Here is a 23132-nt window from a genome sequence, read left to right as displayed (position 1 = left end):
GTGGCATACACACAAGTCAAAAGCACTTGCGTTATTTAACTTTTAACCATTTTAATTTGCTCTAATTATTAGTTGCTTCAGCTGTTCAATCAAGTTCAATCATTGCAGGTCAAAACATCTCGTCTTGCGAATTTGCAATCTGTTCACGTCTACTTGCATCTTGGCTTTGCACGGCTGGGAGAGTGTAGCTATGTGGAACACGAGAGAGCGATGGGGAGTTAAAAACATGCTGCAGGAGGGGGGGGTTGTGACACAAACCTTTTCGTTGTCCTCTGGGTTGGAACTGTGACCGTCACCATACAGCAAAGCGTACTGCCGCCATATCTCAGAGTCACTACTGTGGCGGGAACTGACCCGGCCCAGGAGCTCCTTTAGTTTGGACTCAACAGTTTGTGCCTGCTGACCCTTGTTGTCTGTCAGGTTTTCAGCAACTGCTCTTACCAGGATCTGGAGAATCTGCCATAGAAAAAACATACACATATACACATCAAAGGCAACTGATGTCATGTGTTTGAATTTTTTGATGTATGCGATTCTTTAATAACTGACAATTAATTCACAAAGAAAACAAGACAAACTAAATGAAAAGTAACCACTGGCTAGGCGGTTAGCTGGCATCCGTCCTGGGTCAGCATGTCGTTCAGTTATTCCGTCTCACAGCTCCGCAAGCTCAATTCTGCAATCACTCCTGGACTCAATATCCCCATTTTAAAAGAACTCGACTTTTGCGTCACTCCCGTTATGCGCACTGGAGTACACGCAGAAACTTTGTTTAACACCAGTGGTCCGCGCAGTGCATCCCCTCCATCTGGACACCCATCGCACAATTGACACGTCAACAGAGTGCCACCACTACGTCGCTATTTCACTCTAAGCAGGACAAAAAACATTGAGTGGATCACAGCCTACTGGCCTTGCTGTTGTGCACTGGGGAGACTTTGAGTCGTCACCCCTGTCCCTGCCTGTTCACTCCTCTTTTGAATGCCTTGCATTCAAATGCAAACCACCACTTTCCATTACAGTTCTCCTGATTTACCATCAGATTACTAAATCTGTGGTTTTCTACAATTCTTCACTTACCACCCTCCTGGACCGCCATGCCCCAGTGAAGACCAGAACTGTCACCTTTACACACGCTCGACTCCCTGGTACACTAGTGAGCTGGGCGCATCCTTGAATGGCGTTTCACAGACTCAGGACTCGCTGTTCACAAACTAGCCTAGCGGGAACATCAGAAGGCTTACAGCAAGTCCCTCAGTGACACACGGTCTCAATTCTACTCCCACATCATCTACAATAGTCCTGGTAACTCCAAGCAACTTTTCTCAACTATTAATCATCTCCTCAAACCTCAGACCCCCCTACATTCTGACAACACGCAGGAGCGGTGCAACAGCTTCATCTCTTTCTTCAAAACTAAAGTTGGAAACATCCGCTCCCTTCTCTCCAGCCCCTCTGCCACCTTTGCATCTCCAGTCACATCTGCTGATCCTCAGTCCGGAGCTGCTCAGCCCCTCTGCTGTTTCAGGGACATCACACAGCGTGAGGTTGAAGACATCATTTGGAAGATGAAGCCCTCCACCTGTGACCTGGACCCCTTTCCCTCAGCCCTGATAAAAAGTCACTTCTCTGCAATAAGTCCCATGATCACCAAAATCATCAACCACTCCCTCCGGTCCAGCCTTGTCCCCTCCTCTCTGAAAACTGATGTCATCAAGCCACTACTCAAAAAGCCCAGTCTTGACCCTGAAGATGCTGCCAACTACCGCCTCATCTCCAACCTGCCTTTCCTTTCTAAGGTGTTGGAAAAGGTAGTTTATGCTCAACTCCACAACCACATCAAATCAAACAGTCTGTACGAGAAGTTCCAGTCCGGTTTTTGCTCTGGCCACTATACTGAAACGGCTTTGGTCAGGGTCACCAATGACCTTCTGATGACGGCTGATGCTGGCTCTCCATCACTGCTCATCCTTCTCGACCTCACTGCAGCATTTGACACCTTGGACCACCGCATCCTTCTACACCGTCTTCACTCCACCATCGGACTCTCTGACTCTACTCTGACCTGGTTCACATCCTATCTCACAGATACAGTATGTGTCCCTGGGAGGTGCTAAATCAGACATGCACTCTGTCACCTGTGGTGTCCCTCAAGGATCAGTCCTTGGCCCCTTCCTCTTCACTCTGTACATGCTACCCCTTGGTCGTGTCATCAGCTAGCATGGAATATCTTTCCATTGCTATGCTGATGACACCCAACTCTACATCAGAACAAATCCAACCCCCTCTGTAGCCCTATCCACACTTTCCTCCTGCCTGGAGGAGATAAAGGCATGGATGATAGCTAACTTCCTGAAACTCAACAGCTCTAAAATAGAAGCCATCCTCAATGGCACCCCACACCAGACCCGGTCATCCACTATCACCAGCATCACCTTCTCTTGTCATGACATCCACCTTTCATCTTCAGTCACTAACCTTGGTGTCAGAATGGACCCTCACCTAACCTTTGAGGTCTACATCAAGCACCTTTGCAAGACTGCCTTCTTCCACCTCAGGAACATTGCAAAACTCCGCCCCACACTCACTTTCTCTGAAGCTGAAAAACTTGTCCATGCCTTTATCTCCTCCAGGCTAGACTACTGCAATGCACTCCTCATCAGGATCCCCAGCAAGAACATCCAACAGTTGCAGTACATTCAGAATTATGCTGCCAGGATCCTGATGAGGGTGCGAAAATATGACCATATTACGCCTGTCCTTAAGTCTCTCCACTAGCTTCCTGTCCAGTACAGGATTGAATTCAAAATTTCCCTGCTGACCCACCAGTGCCTCCATGGCACTGTTCCCCCCTACCTTAAAGAACTCCTCACCCCCCAGTCCTCCTCATGCCATCTTCTCTCTGGACAGGCCAACCTCCTCCAGCCTCAGAGGACAAGGCTTCGAACTATGGGCGACCGCACCTTTTGCACGGCTGCTCCCAGTCTGTGGAATGCTCTCCCTGGCCAATCTAAGGGCACCACAGACTGTGGATTCTTTTAAAAAAGGCTTAAAAACCTATCTTTTTAGAAAAGCATTTGCATAGACTGCAAATTTTAAGTCATTTTTGTTTGTTTGTTTTGTTTTAATTCCGTAGACCTATATGCAGCCTCGCTCTGCGCTAATTTTACTTGTTTTTATTCTGACGTTGTTTTTTACCCTTTTTGCAGTGTAGCACTTTGAGGTCATTAATTTGATGTAAAATGCATTATAAATTACATTTACTATTATTATTATTATTATTATTATTATTATTATTATTATTATTATTATTATTATTCACTGAAAACCAACTACAAATGTTAAATATCAACAAACTGTGATTGATGGACAAATGGACAGGTGAACTAATTACATAGTTGTCTGACCAGCACATATCTAGCCTTGCTCCCGATTAGTAAAACAGTATCCTTGGCCACTTGTCTCCTGTTTTAGCTGCTTGATCTATTGCATGAAACAGACGAGAGGCAGCTAAAAACAGCTGGGCCAAACTCTGAAATATGCAGGCAGCATGCTGGTATTTATAAAAAGCTAAGCTCAAGTACCATTATCAATGTAGTAACATCTTAACTTTCAGTCAGTTATCTTTCAGCTTTGCTACTGGAAGGAATTTGTAAGTTCCAGTATGAATGTCAACAGGCAACCATCTAAATCTTCCTTTAGATGTTCATTGTGAGTGAGTGAGTCCGGCTTTTGAACGAGTCGCTGCTCTGCAGTGGAGAGAACATCATGGCAAAATCTGTGATGAAAACGGCACTAAAATTGACTCCAGCTAACAAAACCACTAAAATCTGTGGATGAAGCCACCGCCATCACCCTTACAGTAAATACCATCCCTCTTTCTGAGTCGCTCCTCTGTCACTTGTCTCTCTCCCACCACGCGCCTTTCTTCTTTCAAGAACATTATTGGCCTTCTGTGCTGAGTTCCAGCTGAGATCTGAGATCTAGAAGTTCTCCACCTCCCACCAAGTAACTAATGAACCATCTGTCAGGCTTCTTTTATGTGTGACTGTGAGGCCAACTCTGTAACGTCATCTCAGGCATCATGCAACATGCCACAGAATGCACGGTTTCTTCAGATTCCTGCTGGATCCAGTTAAAGTGTAAAATTAAGTGGAAAAGTAAAAGGAACAAAACAAATGACAGACTGGATTTTTCTATGAGACTCACCTTGAAGTTTACTCATTTAAGTGGATCACAACAATGGAAAATGAGAAAAACTGACTTTTTCTCCTCATGGGGTTCTTGTGTGACTCAAGGGGTGTGTGTGTGACTGAAAGATTCCTGCCTATCCCCTTTAACCCCATGAGACACAAAGCTGAGCCATGTGACCCTCAACTCCTTTGAAATCTATGAGCTAGTCAAAGCACGTCTGTCACCAGCCCTCCATACATTCCATAAGAGAGGAATTCATGGTGGTCCCTGCCACCATTGCTCCTTCACTCCACGTCTCACACCCTGAGCCTGGGCTAAAAACAACCACAGGCAAGAAAAATATGTCATAGAATAACACAGAAATGCTGCTTTGAAAAATGTGACAGTGGGAGTGGTGGAAGAAGTATTCAGATCCTTCACTTAAGTAGCAATGCCACACTATGAAAATACTCCATTACATGTCCATCTGATTATGTAGTTAAAGGAGGCTCAGTGTGTAATCACTATTTAATCTAAAAACACAATTTAAGGTGTGAGACGGATGTTAGTAAAAATAGATGAGCAAAATGGAATAATCATATTAAATAAAGAGACTTTTGATGGTTAGAGGACATTTTGACAGGTTTGGATCACTGAGGAGGGAGGAGGAGAGGGAACAGTGGTATATCTAATTAAAGATGCACTACCCACAGAGTGAAGTGAAACATCAAAATCTTGATATAAAAATACACTCTCCTTTTTCACCACTTAGTTTTTTCTTTGGTATAAAGTCTCAGACACTGGAATCCTTGGTATAAAAGTATTCACAAGTCCAGAAAGAGAGTTCAAAGCAATTACCTGTCTATCATCAGTGTTCAATGTTGTCTTGATTAGCTTAAAAATATCATTAAGGTCAGCATCTGTGCATTTGGAGAACTACATGCAAAAACAAGCTGAAAATAAAAAAGCTCAACCTGAATGGAAAAATGCTTTCATGGCCTGCAGGAGAGGAGCTTATAGTCCTGACGTGTAGCGGAACAAACACAGAGAGGCCGGTTGGTCATTTGGTCCATCCAAGTGATTGATTGCAACTTACTGATACTGGGAAAAAAAAAGTAAATAAACCTTTGAGTTGAAATTACTGTTACTGTTCAAGACTTTCTGAGTGTGGAGTGTATTGGCTGCTATGCTTCCAAGGCGTGGTCACATTGAAAGGTGGGACAGTGAAGTTCATCTGCGCATCCTTGTGAAATAAATGTTGCCAAAAGCTTGGTAACCTAGCTTACATACTCGTCAACTGGGAACATGCTAGCGCTAGCCAGTCACCATCACTCCCAATAGCTCACCAAGACAGTGAGTTAAAAGTTAATACACAGATGTCTGTCTCACAGTGGATCTGGTACTGCACAGCAAGGCTACTGTAAAAGCAATAGGTGTAAAACAGCCAATATAAGTTATTAAAGCCTCCTCTTTTGCACTCTGTGGCTCTCTGTTCCCTCACTCAGATGCTGTGATGGTTTGCTATTGGCCAGCGGTGCAAATTTACATGTCAATGTTCACCATAGTTGAATGACTTGACATATTTACTTTGCCCTCGTGAGTGCATCCCCTGATCATTGCAAACAAACAGATTTGGCTCTGAAATTCCACTGCTTTAAATACTGGTATGGCCAGATTGTGGCTGCCCCACATGAATGCAGTTCTTGCAGTTCTTCTGGGAGACCGTCCCACCCATCCTCTCATAATGGCTAAAAGATAATGTGTGACTCATGGTAATTCAGATGTTACAGCACTCCTACACTACTTCTGGGAAATCTGGGATTCCACGTCCTTTTTTGGTAACAAAAAAGGGGGTCTGTGTTGAGAGGATTTCACACATCAGGCCTTGTAACTGCTGGCCCTAATTGGAAGCTGCCTGTGTTAGAATGTCAGTGATACAACATTGAGTATGTATCTGTGTTGTGAGAGGAGATTAAAAGTTTGAGAAGGAGGAAAACAGAGCGAAGCCAAAATCCATTTATTAAGGGATCTACTTGGAGCATGGAGGCTGCTGCTGACCTTTTCAACTTGTGTGCTTTTACATCTTGCAGCCTAAGTGATGCAACATGACTAGCATAAACAAATGTGAACATGCTGGGTGAAAAAGTTTCCAAAAACAAGGCCGACATAACAGGACTACACCAAAAGAAAAAGAAACATTGTGCAAAATCTTTTGCAATTACATTTGAAAAATGTGAATCGGAGGCAGTTTGGGCATTTGGCCCATGAACATAGGCTGTCTTTCTGAGTCAGAGCTGGGATTTCTACCACTCCCACTGGGCTGAAAGATGCCATCTTTAAAGTTAATTGCTCCAAAGTACAAGACTGAAATTAATACAGGGCTGAAGCAGAGAATTAATAGTCCTGAAAATGCTACCGCTGGCTGTTTTGGTTTGTTTATTCAAAGCTGATGGTTAATTTTCCACTTAGAATGCGTTGGCGGGTGTGCAATTACTGAGACATGCTTATAAGAGGCTTTTCCTTCAGTTGTTGTAAATGAGTCTGCATATGTGACCACAATGAAAAAGATTAATTAGCACTACAGGAAAGAATAAACAGTTAGTTTGTCTTTTGACAAGATTCTACCAGCTGGGTGTATCGTGTGTCTGCAGAGCAAATCACCTACTTTGCCTCTCACAAAGCTCTAAAAACTCTAAAAAGCATTTTTAGAGTTTCCAAAGACATATGGGGGAATTAACTGTTTCTATTAAGACTCTTTTATCACTCTTTGTCATAAATGTGTGGCAAGTCTTCAGTGTTGACAGCAGCATCCTAACGCAATCCTACCATCCTTTGTTTTAGGTTGATGTCTTAAAGAACAAAAAAATGTGCTCGGTTTCGTCCTTTTTACATAACATTTACATTTTTATAACATTTACAGCTTTATTAAGAAAACTAATGATCAAATATAGCTGCAAGTAGCCATTCTGAGTGCAGGCTCTTTTTCGTTTCACAGAAGGAAGCAGCTCAATTGGCCAAAATGAAAGCTGCAAGCTGCAACAAGCAGTTTTCAGGCTTCACAAAGGTGAGCAAAGTCTCTTCAGCCAGTTGAATTCAGTTTACATAACGAGCGAGTCCAGTTACACATCGTCATCAGAAAGCCTGCAGTGCACTTCACCAGCTGTCCCTCCTTCATTTGAATACAACTCAGTGTGTATGTTCAGGAGATAGCGGGGGATGTCTACAGTGAGCTTAATCAGGATTGGTCCAAGGCATCTAGAGTTCTGAGTAGGGATGCACCAATCCGATATTGGTATCAGTATCGGTCCCAATATTGAAGAAAATTCTCGATCGGTATAGGTGACATTGGGCCCGATACATAGGGGCCCATCTATTCAGTCTACAATATGCTATAGGCCCTGTGAGGGACGTCATGCGCAAGCAACACGCAGTGCTGAAGCGCACATGATGTGGGCCACATTGTTTCCAAAATGAAGCGAGCAAAAGGAATCTGGAACTTTTTCACACTGCCTCAACAACAAACTTGACGGCTACTTGCAATACCTGCGCAGTAAATGTTCCAAGGGGCGGTAGTAAAACGTGAAGTTACACACAACCACAAAGCTCTCAAGCCTCACGCATTGGGCATGAGACACACGCATTTCAACCCGTTAACACACTCACACACTACACCTTGCATTTCTCACGCAGAGAAATTACCAAAGTAATGCCCACCAAGCTGCGCCGTTTTTTTTTTTTTATAACAGTGGAACAGGTAGAAGAATTAGTGATGTGTTGGTTGAGGACGAAACTGCTCTTGGAGCCGGCTCTTTTAAGTGAACGATCGCAGCCAGGAGCCGCTTTGTTTTTTATTGTTTTTTTTTTTTTTTCCTCGACTTTTCTGTTCAAGCTGCACATCAACTTCATAATGTGTGGTGGCTACTGTGTGTACGCACTGAGAAATGCTGAATTAAGTATTTTTATTTGTACGAATTTATGTGCCATTTAAAAAATAGGAAAGAAATGTCAAGTCAAGTCTGATGCACAAAAGAATGATCCCAGTCTTTTCCACATAATGAGAAATATACGATCATATTATAAATAATTTGTTATGTAATTCAGCACTGTTTTTCTGTATCGGTATCGGATCAGTATCGGCCGATTACTAAACCTCAAATATCGGTATCGGAGGTGAAAAAAGCAGATCGGCGCATCCCTAGTTCTGAGCACACATGTCACAGACCAGGCCAACTGGGCCAAGTTTCATGTTTCTAGTTCATTTCAGCTTATGGCAATTTGAGCTGTTGCAGCAAAATAAATAAATAAATTATAAACCATCAAAACACAAGCCCCTTCAGCGCTAAAGCCTAATTATTTAATCTACAACGTAGTAGTCATGAACACTTTTCACACATCTGTTTACAAGCAAGTAGAGTGTATTTTCTGTATCAATGTCTGCCTTCACACAGGGAATGTAACATATTCTATATCCTGTTATTTTTACAAACTCTGATATGTGAACCTTTGGCTCCTTCCTTAACTTTTCACAAAATTTGAGTACTACAGCCTTTATTCATGTGTTCGTAAGTTCAACTATTATACCTTCCTATATTGTATATACTCATATACTTTTATGGCCTGCAAAGATTTGAAGCAAAATGGATTCAGTCCAGCAGAATGAACTGAGTGAACTGATTGTCAAGCTACTAAACAAGCTGTAATCTGCATGGGTTCATCTGAAATATGGTTTGCACAATCAAGGGTCATGACTATATACATAAAAGTTTGTAGTTTTTGATCAATTAAAGTGAAAATGGCTTTTTTACAACAAATAAATATTTCTACACATTTCGCATTCCAACTGTAAAATAAAAATTCTAAATGAATAAATCACCTGTATATCCTACAAAGCTGAAAATAATTTCAACACTTGTGACAAAAGCGTGCCTCACTGCAACCTATGGTCAATTCAGAAGTCTGTCACATGGTATTTTTCAAAGCATGAAAAATCAATGAACATCTTTATCTTTACAAGCCTTCATTCAAAAGCAAACCTAAGACAGACATCGAGATATGAATCACCATAACCACATAAGGGTGGTTGTTGTGTGGTAGTTCTGGGTTCAGCACTGGGGGGAACCTCTGCTGTTCACTGGGAGTTAAATCCATGAGGGGCTGCTGTAATAACTCACCATTTTACAAAAATCACTATGATGCACTGAGAACCAGCAGAATATTTCAGCATTTTTTTTGAGTGACAGCCCGTCATGTAAAAAAATGTAAAATAAAATAAAAACTCAGACCAGCACCAGGATGTAGAGAAAACTGAATCTACTTAAATGAAAGCTGTGTGTGTCTGTGTATGAGTGGACTGGATTTTTATGAATTTGTGAAGGAGGTACGAGCTAGGTGTGAAGTTCATGGTTAATATCCCTGTAACAAAAAAATCCTCAGTTTCATTTCATCTGAAGCTCTGTATAGGGTGTGGTGGGCAACATAAAACAGATCATATGATTTTACTAACGCAGAATTCATTTGGTAAATATTAACTATAACCTTTGTGTTGTTTCACTTTTGTAAAGTGCCCTCTGCTCCTGCTTTTGAGAGTCACAGCTGTATGATACATTATCTCCTTGGACTGTCAGACAGTGGGATTTAATGTCACCTAAGATGACATTAAGTGCAGTTCTTACCTGGACATCCTTGTATTTTTCCCTAAGGTCCATCAGACGATGGTAGGCCTTGATGGCCTCATCAAAGTCCCCGATGTCAGTGCACACAGCAATAAAGTTCTCCCAGATCTGCCAGTGTTCATAGTTACACTTCAGGGCTTCTCGCAGGGTACGGAAGGCTTTGTCTCTGCCAATGAGGGTGACAGGAAGAGACAGACAGGTAAAGAAAGACAGACAGACAGAAAAATGTTAGCAGTGAACCAGCACACTAAAAGATCAAGGTTACAGTAATATTAATTTCAACATTTGGTGAAATAATGGTTGATTAAGAAGGCACAATGCTGCTGCTGCCACACGCACACACACATGTGCTTCTGCTGAATTGGCAGTGGTGCTAACCAGGTATTAGAAGCTTTCCTGCTTTGCTTTTCAATTTCAGGCCTGAAAGCACATGAGTCTGATGTGAACAAAGGCTGAGAGACACTCAGGTTTCACTGGATACCTCTGTACTCTCACAGCCTTCTCTGCTTGGAAAAAACACTGCACAAGAAGCCAAATCGGTGTGAACATGAACAACCAGAGCCATAAAGAAGTCAGGTTTGAAAGAAGGACGTCACTTTGTCCTTTACTACCTGTAATTTGGAACCCTTATGAGGTTTATCTGTTTGAAATTGAATCAGATCGTGTGATAGTGACCATGTGATCCGTAAACAAACCAAAATCATAAGTGCACAAGTTTTAAATACACAAAGTACAGTTTGCAGTGTTTCTCAATTTGCTTGCATTTCCAGCATTTCTTTCTTTCAAAAAACTTGTATTGTCTAGTATTGAAGTTTTCGTCATTTTCTTGTGTTTTGTCCATTTGCATGTTTCCCTAAATTGCAGTGCACATAATTCTCTTGCCCCGTAAAACTGCAAAGCAAAGGATGCAAATAAACTCAGTGATCACTTTATTAGGTAGAGTTGCACTCCTGCTCATTAACGCAAATTGAACCTTGAAGTGGATGGGCTGCTCCCGTGTTACTGCCACAGTAATTCTTGACATTGTAAAGATTAAGTTCAAAGACGCCTTTGGAATAATCACTCTGTACTGGGTGCTTGTGCACTGGAGCAAACTGAACTGAATTGAAGCAAATAATATGCAGCATTCTTCTTATCAAAAGCCAGTAGTTTGGTTGGCTACATGTCCATATCAAGATAACAACAGATGCAGACAACAACAGGCTAGGCAGCTAGCAAGTATGATATTACACAGGGATCTTATCGATACCTTCCTGGAGATAAAACAGAAGTAAAATAATTGTATCAAATATAGCACATATAGTAAAATTTGAGATAATCAACATGCAAAGCAAAGCGCATTGCCTAGAAATGACCAGGGAAATAACCAAATTACACAGTAGTTATTTCTAACCTGATGCACAGATGATGTAACACTTGAGACTTGACTCAGAGTCCTGAGATTTAAACAGTTTTATACTTTTATGTTTAGTTTGTCAAAAGGATATTTTTTACTTTTACCCCAGCATTTTTAATGGGAGTCATTGTACTTTTACTTGATTTTCTGTATTCTACCCACCACTGACTGTTAGAGAGAAATGCTAAAAATTTGAAAGCAGGTTTTCAGGAGGGCTTTAATTGCACTTGAACGGCCTCCACAGTCACCTGATGTCATTCTTTGGGATGTGCTGGAACAGGAGATCTGCAGCATAAATGTGGACTTGACAAATCTGCAGCAAGTGTGTGAAACATCACGTTAACATGGACCAGAACCTCTACAGACTGTCAGCACCATTTGAATCAGTGCCACAAAAATATAGGCTGTTCTTTGGACAAAGGGAGGTCCTACCTAGAACTAAAAAAGTATAACTAGGTCAGGTGACCACTCTCGAATTATCCCAACATGAAGATAACACTAATGGAGTTATTTCCATGGAGGATTTGATGGATACTTATACTTTGCTGTTCAATGTAAAAATCATATTAAACGAAACTCCATCTATTCTATTACCTGACACACTCTTACTACCAGTGCAAACAGCTCCACAGACACTTCAAATACACACCACCCTCATACTCACTTCTTTCGGAGGCGAATGTAGGCTGTAGAGAGGTTGTTCCATGCTTCTGCGTTCTGAAAAGAGGAGAGGGGAAAAGAGCAAAAAACAGAGAAAGGCAGAAAGGAGGAGGAGGGGAAGAGAGTATAAGGAAGAGTTGTAGAGAATAACAGCAGTAATAGTAGAACATATAGACGAATAGTGGGGAATAACCTATTTTTAAATATCTACACAGCCATCAAAGCCATCAAAAGGTCAGGGGTGATGTGACGAGTGACTGTTAAAGATCTCATCAGCGTGGTGTGTGTGTGTGTTCTATGTTCTAAAGTCAGGACATTTTAATCAGTGTGTATACTGTGTGTGTGTGTGTGTGTGTGTGTGTGTGTGTGTGTGTGTGTGTGTGTGTGTGTTGTAGACAAGGACTGTGAATGAACAGCAGTGTCAAAGTGAAAGACTGATGAGATTGTTATTGTCTTATTTTCTCCATGCACTGCTTGTACTTTTCCACCTTATCATGTAGCTTGAGAAATACTGTTCTGCATGTGTGTGTGTGTGTGTGTGTGTGTGTGTGTGTGTGTGTGTGTGTATGTAGGCACTTACATCTGGCTCTAGTCCCACACACCTCTGGAAAGCCTTGGCAGCTCCCTCATAGCCCTCCAGGGCAAAGTAGGCACAACCAAGTGAAAACCACACACCGAGCTGTCCAAACACACAAACACAGACACACACGCACATGCAATCAAACAAAACAAAAACATAAAAGTGAATCCAAGAATTGCATTTATGCACAGATGTGTGCAAAAGATGATTCCAGAAGATGCCAAAAAATGTTTGTTAGCAAAACAAGTAGATGATTTAAATTTTCAAAAGACTAAGAGACAGCAGACATGCTAGACAATGTTAAAACTCTATGTCTTTTAAACAGATGCTTACCATGTTCACACTAACACCATGTTATTTATGATGTTAGCATACTACTATTTGCTCATTAGCAATACACACTAAGTACAGCTGATTGGAATGCCATTGGCTTTACAGTTATTCATCATAAAAGCTGCATTTCATTGTGTAATCCTGTGATGTATCATGACAATTAAACTGAACCTTGACCCTCGATAAACCAAAGTATTGGACCACCACTGTCACTACAATTCTCAGAGGGACATGATAGTCTATAACAAATTCCATGGCAATTGATCCAGTAGCTGTTATATTCCACTCAAAAATCAACCTCGTTGTGGTGCTAGTTGAACAGTCAGGAGATCACAAGAGTCATTCGGATATACTGCCTGGACACTAGGGATGTATATCTCCACCACTGAGGCCGATTCAATATGCATCTCGATACGCAGCCACCGATACGATACATCAACGATACACTGAAGCCTCTGTCGATGCGATGCGATTCGCTCCTGTTCACGATATGATGCGATTCAAAAATAATTTGATAATGATATGACTTGCTTATAAAGAGATTTGGTTCAATATGATGTGATCCAGTTCGATACTGTTAGTTGTGGTACGAGAGTGTGCCCATATCAGATTTCTTAGAGCACAACTCTGCTTTACTCTCTGTATCATTTTGAGACATGCATGTAATATTTGGTTTATTTTTACTGAGCAAACCAATAAATCCTATTTTTAAAAAAAGACATAATTCCGTATGTGTAGACAGAGCATTAAATTTTATTTATAATAAGCAATCCTCCTCCGAATTATGTTCTCTGTCTCTACAATTTTACAAAATGTATAAAACTTCACAGTTTAACAGCTTCAGAAAGCACAGCATTAACAACGCGCATAGTCAGATTCGTTGCGCTACTGACGTAATTGATAGCTGCTCGGCATTGCAGATTGCGTGCGTTTTGTCCAGTTTCCGGTCTCGCTTGAAAAACCTGAAATATTGCCACACGTTTGAATTGTGTGTCTTTTTCGGTGCACTGAATATCTCCTCGCTGCTAACGTCGTTCCCGTTTCCCTCCGTGTTGTGAACAACGCTTGCGTCAGTGAAGGAGGAGCGATGGTGCATTCCAGTTGCCTCGGAAAACACGTCTAAGCAGGGAATAGTACTAGAACATGAAATAATCAATTTAACCATGGAATTTACCGATGCAGACAGGCTAGAAGAGATGCACCGTAAATCCACCTGTAAATTATATCCGATGTACCTTGAATCCAAACGTTTGTATCGGATCACCGATATGAATCGGTGAATCTCGTCATCCCTACTGGACACCATAAATGTCGGCACCAACTTTTGTGCCAATTCATCTCGGGACTGGTTTCAGTTTGGTAAATGGAAACTCAATTTTTTTCACTCAGCCATTTGAGTTAGATTCGAACCTCACCTACAGTATAGTTATGAGCTTTGGGTAAAGACCAAAAGATTGAGATCGTGGGTTCAAGTGGCTGAATTTAGATTCCTTTGCAGAATGTCGGGGCTCACTCTTAGAGACAGGGTGTTTTCCTCCAGGCTGGGGATGAACATTTAATATACATTTAATAGAGTGTTGAAGTGGCGCAGGAATGAAGTGGAAGCCTCTCTGTGGAGACATTTCAGCTACGTCCATCTGGGACGAGACCCTTGGGCAGACCCAGAAAACACAAGGGGGTTGGGTACTGTTTTAGATTGGCCTGATAAAAAAAGCGACCTGGGATAGAAGATTTTTGGGGATAGATCACAGCAAAGATTAAGCATGTGTAGGTTACTGAAAAAGTAGGCAGATATTGCTAGCGAATGCAGTATCCCCCACAGTAAGCTTGTGTCAGAAAGCCAGAGACAGATCAGTCTAGATGGTAGGCTGAAGGATCATCTCCACTCTTTATGTAAGCTTTAATACATTTTGATAGACTTTATGAAAAATGTGCATGTACCAAAAAAGTATGAACACACCTCATTGAATAAAACTTAAATCCAGAGATGTCTGGACTTTGCTTGTACCTGGAGAGTGTTGATTTTGAGTGACTGCTCAAAGCAGTCAACACATTGCTGGAGCTCCTTGTTGTGAAGGTGCAGCAGGGCTTTGGAGCGCATTGCTCTGGCACTGCGTTGACCTGACAGCTCCCACGCCCGGTCGTAGTACTGATGGTCCCTCACTATGTCTCCCAGTAGGCAGTACAGACTGGGCGTCTCTTTCTTCTCCAACTCCCTGCGAACAATCTCTTCAGCCTGAGCAAAAGGACGGGGATGAAGAGGGAGGTCAGGGAGGAGGAGGAGATGGAGAAGAAAGAAGACAGTCATTATAATAGGGAACAGCAAGAGAGAACAGCAAAGAAAGACACAAGGAATGAAGGGATAGACGTGTAGGGCAGTGTGTTTGGGATGATGGGAGTAACAGGATAACCAAAGCAAAACAGGCAATAAGTACAGTGAGAATGTGAACAACACAGACAGAGTAATGAAAAGAAACTGATATGTAAAAACACAACAGATCCGGGAACAAAGTTTGACAGATAAACACGGAGAAAAATTAAGGTAGAGGTTATGTTACAAGTAAAACGACTGTCAAATCACCTGTTGACATTTGCACTCGTTGCACCTCACCATGTCACTACGTGCTTTGGATTACTCTTGGACTGAGGTGAGGTTCACACTGTTTTGAGGTTGCAATAAAGAACAGACTTTTCTCTTTCCAAATCCCTGTACCTTGATTTTGATTGTGAAGTGTCTAACCACTGAAAGGCTGAGGGCCTCCAAGGCCTGACACAGCCTTAGTCCCACTAGATTCCTTTTCTGAATCTTCCTGTCAGAGGTCTGATGCTGGGCCAAGAGTCGACCCCGCCTGGAAACAAGAAACCCTGCTATACTTTTCTGAACTACACAACTCTGCACAGGTTGTACCAGACGCAGCATTCTGCAATTAAAGGTAATAAACATAGCTTCTATTACACCCTGTACACTGATGACAACTAATCCTACTCTGTCACGTTCTTGCAGGCATGGCTGTGATATAAACATTACAGCAACAAAGACAAGTCTGCTTCCCGTGGGCATTTTAAGCACAAAAGAGACATAGCGTGGCCACTGCACAGCCAGAACATGATGCAGCAATGTCCAGTGAACATCTGGGCAAAGCGCAATCAGCAGTGCCTTGTACTTCAGCCGGGAATCATTCTGCTCCTCTGTTGACCAGTTGCTCTTTCTATGAATGCCACATTAACATTAACGTAACACAGAGAAAACTGATGAACCATGCTGAACAGTCATAGCACCGCCCCATTTAAGAAGCAATGTGAGGAAGCATTTTTGGGTTTTGAAATCATGACTGGAAAATTCAGGAATAAAAGTAAGCTTGGTCACTTCTTTTTATTTGCAAAATGGATTACTGCAATGAAATGGAGAAAATGGAAAACAAAGTGTTTCCGCACTGATAATTTGCTGAGGGACTTCAGCAGGCTAGCTATGCCGCACCAATCCACTAGAAGTTACAATGTTGGATTCATGGACCCTGGAACATTGGAAGTACTATTTATTGAAACTTTTTAGTACTGTATTTTCTATGTCCCAGTCTGTGTGGTGAAGTGTGGAATTTTAATGCTTGTGTTTGAAACCGATCCGTCTGACGTTTTTTTGGATCATCTTACATTCTATTTTTTGCTGTGAAACTGCCTCTTAGGCCATGTTCAGACTGACGTGAGTCCTGTGTGAGCAAACACAGCCCTATCTTTCATTTGAATGAGGCCAGACCGGTGGTGCAGCAGGGGTGCCCCGGCAAAAAACCAGTGAACCAGGCTCACCTTTTGTTGCAACACAAGACGACATAATCCAGCAAGGTGATAAGGTGCCTTATCAAGTACTGTACATGCAAGTGCACACTGGTAGTGGAGGGATTTTTGGTAGAAATCCCTTCTTGGTTAACAGAAGGTCTGAAAACATTTGAATACCAATTAAATTTTGTGAAAAATAAGACAATGAGTCAAGAAGCAAGTGATTAGTATATAGTGCAAGCAACATTTTTTCAATTTTGTCATGAACCACTGTACACAGTAGTGTAATTTAAAGATAAGGCACATGACTGTATATCTATCCATCCATTTTCTATACCGCCTATCCCTTTTGGGGTTGTGGGGGGGGGGCTGGAGCCTATCCCAGCTGACAACAGGAGAGAGGCGGGGTACACCCTGGACCAGTCACCAGTCGATTGCAGGGCAACACACAAGACAAACAACCATTCACACTCACACTCACACGTAGGGGCAATTTTAGAGTCACCAATTAACCTAATGAGCATGTTTTTGGTCTGTGCGCCACCGTGCTGCCCATGACTGTATGTCACAGAATGCAAATTAAAGCAGATCCAGATGCAAATAATAAAAAAATGTCCATCTCCTATTATTAAAATACCAAATTTGAAAGATTGTGTACACTGGTGGTTGCTTTTATGTATTTATGTTGATAGTTTGTCTTCTCCAGCTCGGCACAATTATACATTTTCCCTTGTGTTTTGATGGAAATATCCCCTTTTTTAAAAAAAGAAATTAAATAAAAAGGTACAAAAACGCCTATAACATAAGAGAACAAATCAAAATAATCAAAATACAATTTAAAAAATGTTTGATTTTAGTCATTTGTATTTTCATCATTTATGTGGTACCTTGCATTACTTTGTAATGTAATGTCAACGTGATGGAGGAAGGCTGTAGTCTAGTCAAGACAAGAGAAGCAGCATTGGATAGAGACCAAGCCATTCCAGACAAATGGATTGCCTTGTTATTTTGGATCCTGGTGACTACATAACATGGACTATTGGCTGGGACAACCACAGCACATGATTTAAGACGAGAGCAGAGCAGGAGACTTCTGTTATTTGCCAAAAGCACCTTGTTAATCAAATTGGATCAAAAAATGTTTATCAAAGCAGGCTGTAGTTGAATAGCAGAGGCCTGGCAGCCTGTAGGAGTCCCACTGAGGGTTCTGGACAGACGGGACGAGTTCAGTCAGTGATCAGTGCATGTGATGGCTGTCTGTCTGCACTTAATGAGTGCTTTTGTATGCAAACATAGGTAGCTGGTGAGCCACATGTTTAATGGCCTATATGAATGCTTCTGCCTACTATACTCCTTGAGTTTGTGTGGGATTTTTAATGGCCATATAATGCCTGTATTTTATACTCAATGTAAACATACTGTGCATGTGAATGTTAACAAAAATCCAATCAATTTTCAATTTCTACAGCCCCAGTCTGCACAATGGGGAAAATGTTAGCTGTAGTCTTGGCAGTACCAACACACAAAAGACGGTTTGTAATGGCCATGAGGTGGATATGCATGCATATACATGTATTGTGCAGGATGGCCATGACACAGGTTTGTATACATAAGTACAGAGTGTTTAGAGTGTTTGCAATTTTTGGCATTTTAAATACAAGGAGCAAGAGCAGTGGAATCACAGTGTTACCTGTGGCATGGTGTGCCAGTATATTGCTAGAGTAACCATTAGAGGATGGGTAGATCAGGTCTATAAGGGAATACACATTATCAAAAGCAAAGCTAAAGTATATTTCATAGGATAGTGCCCCTACATGTGGTCAATATGGCTCTATGGGTCATGTTAACTTTGCACTCTCCACTTCCATCATGAGACATGGGGAAACATTTGTCTGAGTCTGACCCAAAGTAAACACATAAAGTAGCCACCTGGAATGGCCATTATGGCTAACTGTTTAGGGATCTGCATCTGCATCAAACTGCACTGTGGTTTTTTTTACATGTGAGAGGCTGTGGATCACTGTCCTTTTAGCATTTGTTGTTGTGTTTCTGGGACATGTTATAGTATGCATGTTTGTGTGTATGGCTGCTTGTATGGGTGAGAAGAGAAAAAAATAAAACAACAATAATAATGTCAACAGAGCTTGAGGGCTGTCGACTCCACAGCTGAAGCATTTGGGGGAGGTTATCTGGGTGAGGATGTGGCCCTGTGTGCCTGCACATTTATCTGTTTGTGTTACTTTTGTAATGACATTGATAAATGGGATCCAGCATATGTGAAATGAATCTATTTGATTGTTTTTCTAATGCGATCTGTATTTCTGTTGAGATGTAATAATAGTAAAACTTTATTTACATAGCACTTTACTGTAACAATGGCAGCACCCAAAGAATAAGCATTAAAACATAAAACACAATAATAAAATCTAACAAAAATAAAAATAAAAACAAATGAAAACAACGGTGCAGGAAGGTAAGAGAGAGGATAAAATCTACAAGCGCGTGTTTAAAGCAGACTTAAATGCAGAGATTGATTTAGCCATCCTAATATCCTCTGGATGGTTGTCAGAGTCTCGGGACCCTGATGATAAGCACTCTGTCACCTTTGTTTTCACTCTGGATTTAGGAACCAGCAGGAGAGTAGGGCCTGTGAGGTTAAAAGACAAGAAATATACCTTGGGGAGAGACTGTTCTGGACTTTGATATTGATGTGTGGGGATAGAGGAGATAGAAGTACATGCTCTGGAGTAAATGAGGTATTTCAGTCTTCTTTTTTAAAATAATTTAACAGTCCAAAAACCTGGTTTTCCTTTGTTATTGTGGAGTACTGTGTGTAGACTGAAGAAAAAATAAAAGTCTGAAAGACAACAAAATGTGGAAAACTTGAAAGGGTCTGAACACTGTCCATATGCACCGAATGTGGTCAGACAGCAGAAGGTTCCACTGGGTGTTCAAAGTTTATTTCTGTCTTTCCAGTTTAAGAATTTATTAAGTTCGGATAAAATATGTGAAACTCTAGATACAGCGACAGATGAAAGTAAGGGCAAATTCCTTGTGGGTGACTGTGGGTGACGTAGGTTTTCTAAAAATTGTTAGCTGCATGAAAAGCTGATGTCTATTGCCAATGTTTGCAATCTTACCCAAGTTGTGACTCAACCTACTAGAATTTCTACTCACATTAGGTTTTAATATTTCAACCTGTATTGATCATATTTTCATTAACATAAATGAGTCGTGTTCACAGGCAGTATGAGAGACAGTAGGGGACAGTGACTACAATCTGATTGTTTAAGAAGATATAAATGCCCAAGTTTGGAGATAGAAATTAAATTAAATATTTAAATTAAATCTGTTATATGACCTGTGGTAAACAATTATTGTAAACAATTATTGTTTACCACAGGTCAGGTCAACAGAAATAATGCAGACTCATTTCTGAATGATGTTAGACATTGACCGTGGTCTGATGTATGCCAAGAAAAGTATGCTAATGTGGCATTGAAAAATTTCACGTTTTCATGTTTCAAGTGAAATTGGTGGACATGCATTATAGTTCAAAGGGACAATGTCAAGACTGAAATCAAGGTGCCTTTTAGAAGGCTTTCCTGCAAACAGAAACAAGGTCATCAAAATCAGCAAGGTAAAGGTCAAATTGGGTCTGTTGATGTATGATTATGTGAGCTGTGTCTTCATTTTCTTTATTTTATTTCAAGTTTGCTCATTGGGGGTGTGGAAATGCAGGGAGTATAGATTCAGTTTCACTTCATGTCCAAGCTCTAGATCCTATTGTTTTGAGTACTAGGTTAAATTGACTGGGCCATTGTCTGGGATGATTACTGGATGAATTTTGGAGTTATTAATTCGAGATATAATATAAATACTAAGAAGTAGTCAATATGTGAGTAATTTTTCTGAGAGGGTGAGGCAGGAGTATTCTTTGTGTAATGGGTTCTGAGATGAGTGCCACGTTCTGTGACTTCTTCAGAGTTTTGATCTGTCTAGTTCTGGATAAAGGATTGTCTTAATGTTTCCCATAGTGCTGTCAAAAATATCACGTTATTAACACGTTAAGGCAAATCAATTTTAACGGCGTCATTTTTTTTTAATCACGAGATTAACACTCTTTGTGACCTTGTGAACTTGTAGTTTTTTATAAGCTGTTGCCACTGCTAGTAACGTAAGAAAAACTACAGGATCCGGTTATAAACCGGAAACAAAACAATAGGCAAAAACAGTAGGCTACCGGTTTGTGTGGATGTCAAGTGTGAAACGTCGAAATGGATGCGACAAGATTCTGAATGGAAAGTTTAGTTTCAAAAAGTTGCCAGTTGGGTCGACTGACAAGACCAAAGTTATCTGTGTGTAATGTTGGTGTGAATTGAAATATCACCGTAGCACATCCAGTCTGAAATACCACATGATGGCCAAACACACAGTGAATGCGAATTCTCCGCCGCCTCCTTGTCAAAACCAGGCAGCAATGGATGGCTTTCAACAGAGGCAGATGGATGCTATTATGTTCGAAGGAAACTTAAGAAAGGAAAGTTTAAGCCATAATACACTACATGTTGTTGTTTTCAATTAAAAAACATTTACACAAAGCAAGCCTATCCACTTTTCCATGTTGATAAGAGTATTAAAATGATAATTCAAGGTACATTTAGAATAGATAACAATGTGTGATTAATCTGTGATTAATCATGAGTTAACTATGACATTCACGTGATTAATCACGATTAAATATTTTAATCGATTGACAGGAATTTCTTCAAATTTGGACGAACCTGGACTCAATGATGAACTAATTAGATGTTAGATGTTAAAGGTCACGGTTACTGTGACCTCACATCCATCCTAGTCCCATCAGCACATCTAAAGAACACCTTGATGGCATACATTTAAATGTGGCACAAACATCCACTTGGACTGAAGGATGAACTAAATGGAATTTGGCTGGCAAGGTCACTGTGACCTCACAAAACATATTTCTGGGCATAACTAATTCATATGCTAATCATAGCAAAATTTCACACAAACGTCTAAAGGATGGCCTGACTAGATTTTGAGGGTCAAAGTTCTAAGGTCACTGTGACCACGCAAGACATATTTTCATTGCAGCAACATTCATATTTGAAGCATTGTAATTCAGGCTGGTGGTCCGGGTTGTTAATGTCCTCCCGCGTGGTGAAGTGGTCATAGCAGCTATCAGTGAATTCTGTCCCACCTTCGACTGTATCCCTGTCTGAATAATTTTATACCTGTAAAGTCACAACTGTTACAGCACGAGATCATTCTAACTCATGGTCACATGTAAATTTTCCAAGTCTGGCATCAACATGTGCCCAGTCTCTGTAGAAAGCTTTGGTCGGTTTTGGACTGCGGGCACACTGCCGGCCTCCTGATGTACATTGTCTTCAAGAATTTCCCTAACCTAACCCTTTCTGCCTCCATTCTTCATCTTTCCTCTTCCAATTGATTTCACTCTTTGTCTGTCAACTGAATCACTGATATTGTAAATGAGGTCTCTGCCCTAAAAGGACTCCCTGTTGTCCTTGTGATAATCCATGGGATAATCCACAATTGAATTTAGTGTTTTGAAGAATGCGGTTTTGCATACCACTGTTTCAAGGTGCCTTCCTGTCAGCTTTACCCTGTCTGGCATTTCTCTGACCTCTGTTGTTAATAAGGAGTTTTCAAGCACAGAACTGCCGTTGGGTGTCTTTGTTTTATGCAAAACTCTCTATCAACTCTTGTGCTTAAATATTAAGGAGATCAGCAGTTTACAGCAAGTTACTCAAACCACTCATCTGGCACCAACAATCATTCCACAGTCAAAGTCACTTAAGCCTTGTTCAGATTGCCAGCCTGAAGTTGGTTGGCAAATCCAAATTGCACAAATTGATTTTATCAAATCTGGACAGCAAAAGACCACATGTAATGCGATTTTTGCGAATCGGATCGAAAGCACATTTGGAGGTGGCTTCAAATGCAGTTTCAATCGAATTTCTACAGATGCATCTCAGTCTGGCCACTTAAATCAGATTTAAAAGTGCCTTTTGCATCACTAACAACAACGACATCAAATCAAGAGTGATGGAAGTGCAGAGAGAGAAACAGAACAACAGCGTGATTTTTTTTCCAGGGCGATGATGAATCAGCCTTTGTCATGAGTCAGCGTTTGAAAATACTGATGCCTATGTGATTGATGCAGCAACCCATGCAGACAGGTTGGTGGTGTCTGGACACACAAAACCGATCAGATCACTCGCAAAAAGCAGTGCGAACAGTTTGTCTTAAAGATCTGATTTGAGAAACAAACGTGATTTGCCTTCAGTCTGAAAAGAGCTTTGGCCACACACTGATGTTTACTCTGAACTTAAACTCTTGACCACGTCTGCATGCCTCAACAGTGAGTTTCTGCCACACGATTGGCTGATCAGATATCTGCATTCACAAGCAGGTGTGCCAGAGCATCTAAAAAAAGCAGCCTATGCATATTTTAAATAAGATTCACTGTGTCCTCTACAAATGCAATCATCTCCAG

General features: G+C 41.1%; 1 protein-coding gene across 1 annotated transcript in view; it reads right to left on the bottom strand.

Annotated features, from left to right (window-relative positions):
- ttc27 (tetratricopeptide repeat domain 27) overlaps positions 1-23132 on the bottom strand; it is a 92039-nt gene that overhangs the window by 6572 nt on the left and 62335 nt on the right. Inside the window, exons 13-17 of the mRNA XM_070977601.1 lie at positions 14823-15050; positions 12482-12580; positions 11906-11958; positions 9846-10011; positions 259-456 (exon numbers count right to left, since the gene is read on the bottom strand). Coding sequence (XP_070833702.1) covers positions 259-456; positions 9846-10011; positions 11906-11958; positions 12482-12580; positions 14823-15050 — 744 coding nt within the window. The remainder of the gene's footprint in view (positions 1-258; positions 457-9845; positions 10012-11905; positions 11959-12481; positions 12581-14822; positions 15051-23132) is intronic.

The sequence above is a fragment of the Chaetodon trifascialis genome, chromosome 13, assembly GCF_039877785.1.
Source record: "Chaetodon trifascialis isolate fChaTrf1 chromosome 13, fChaTrf1.hap1, whole genome shotgun sequence".
NCBI classification, from domain to species: Eukaryota; Metazoa; Chordata; class Actinopteri; order Chaetodontiformes; family Chaetodontidae; genus Chaetodon; species Chaetodon trifascialis.
This window is presented reverse-complemented; position numbering and strand designations above follow the sequence as displayed.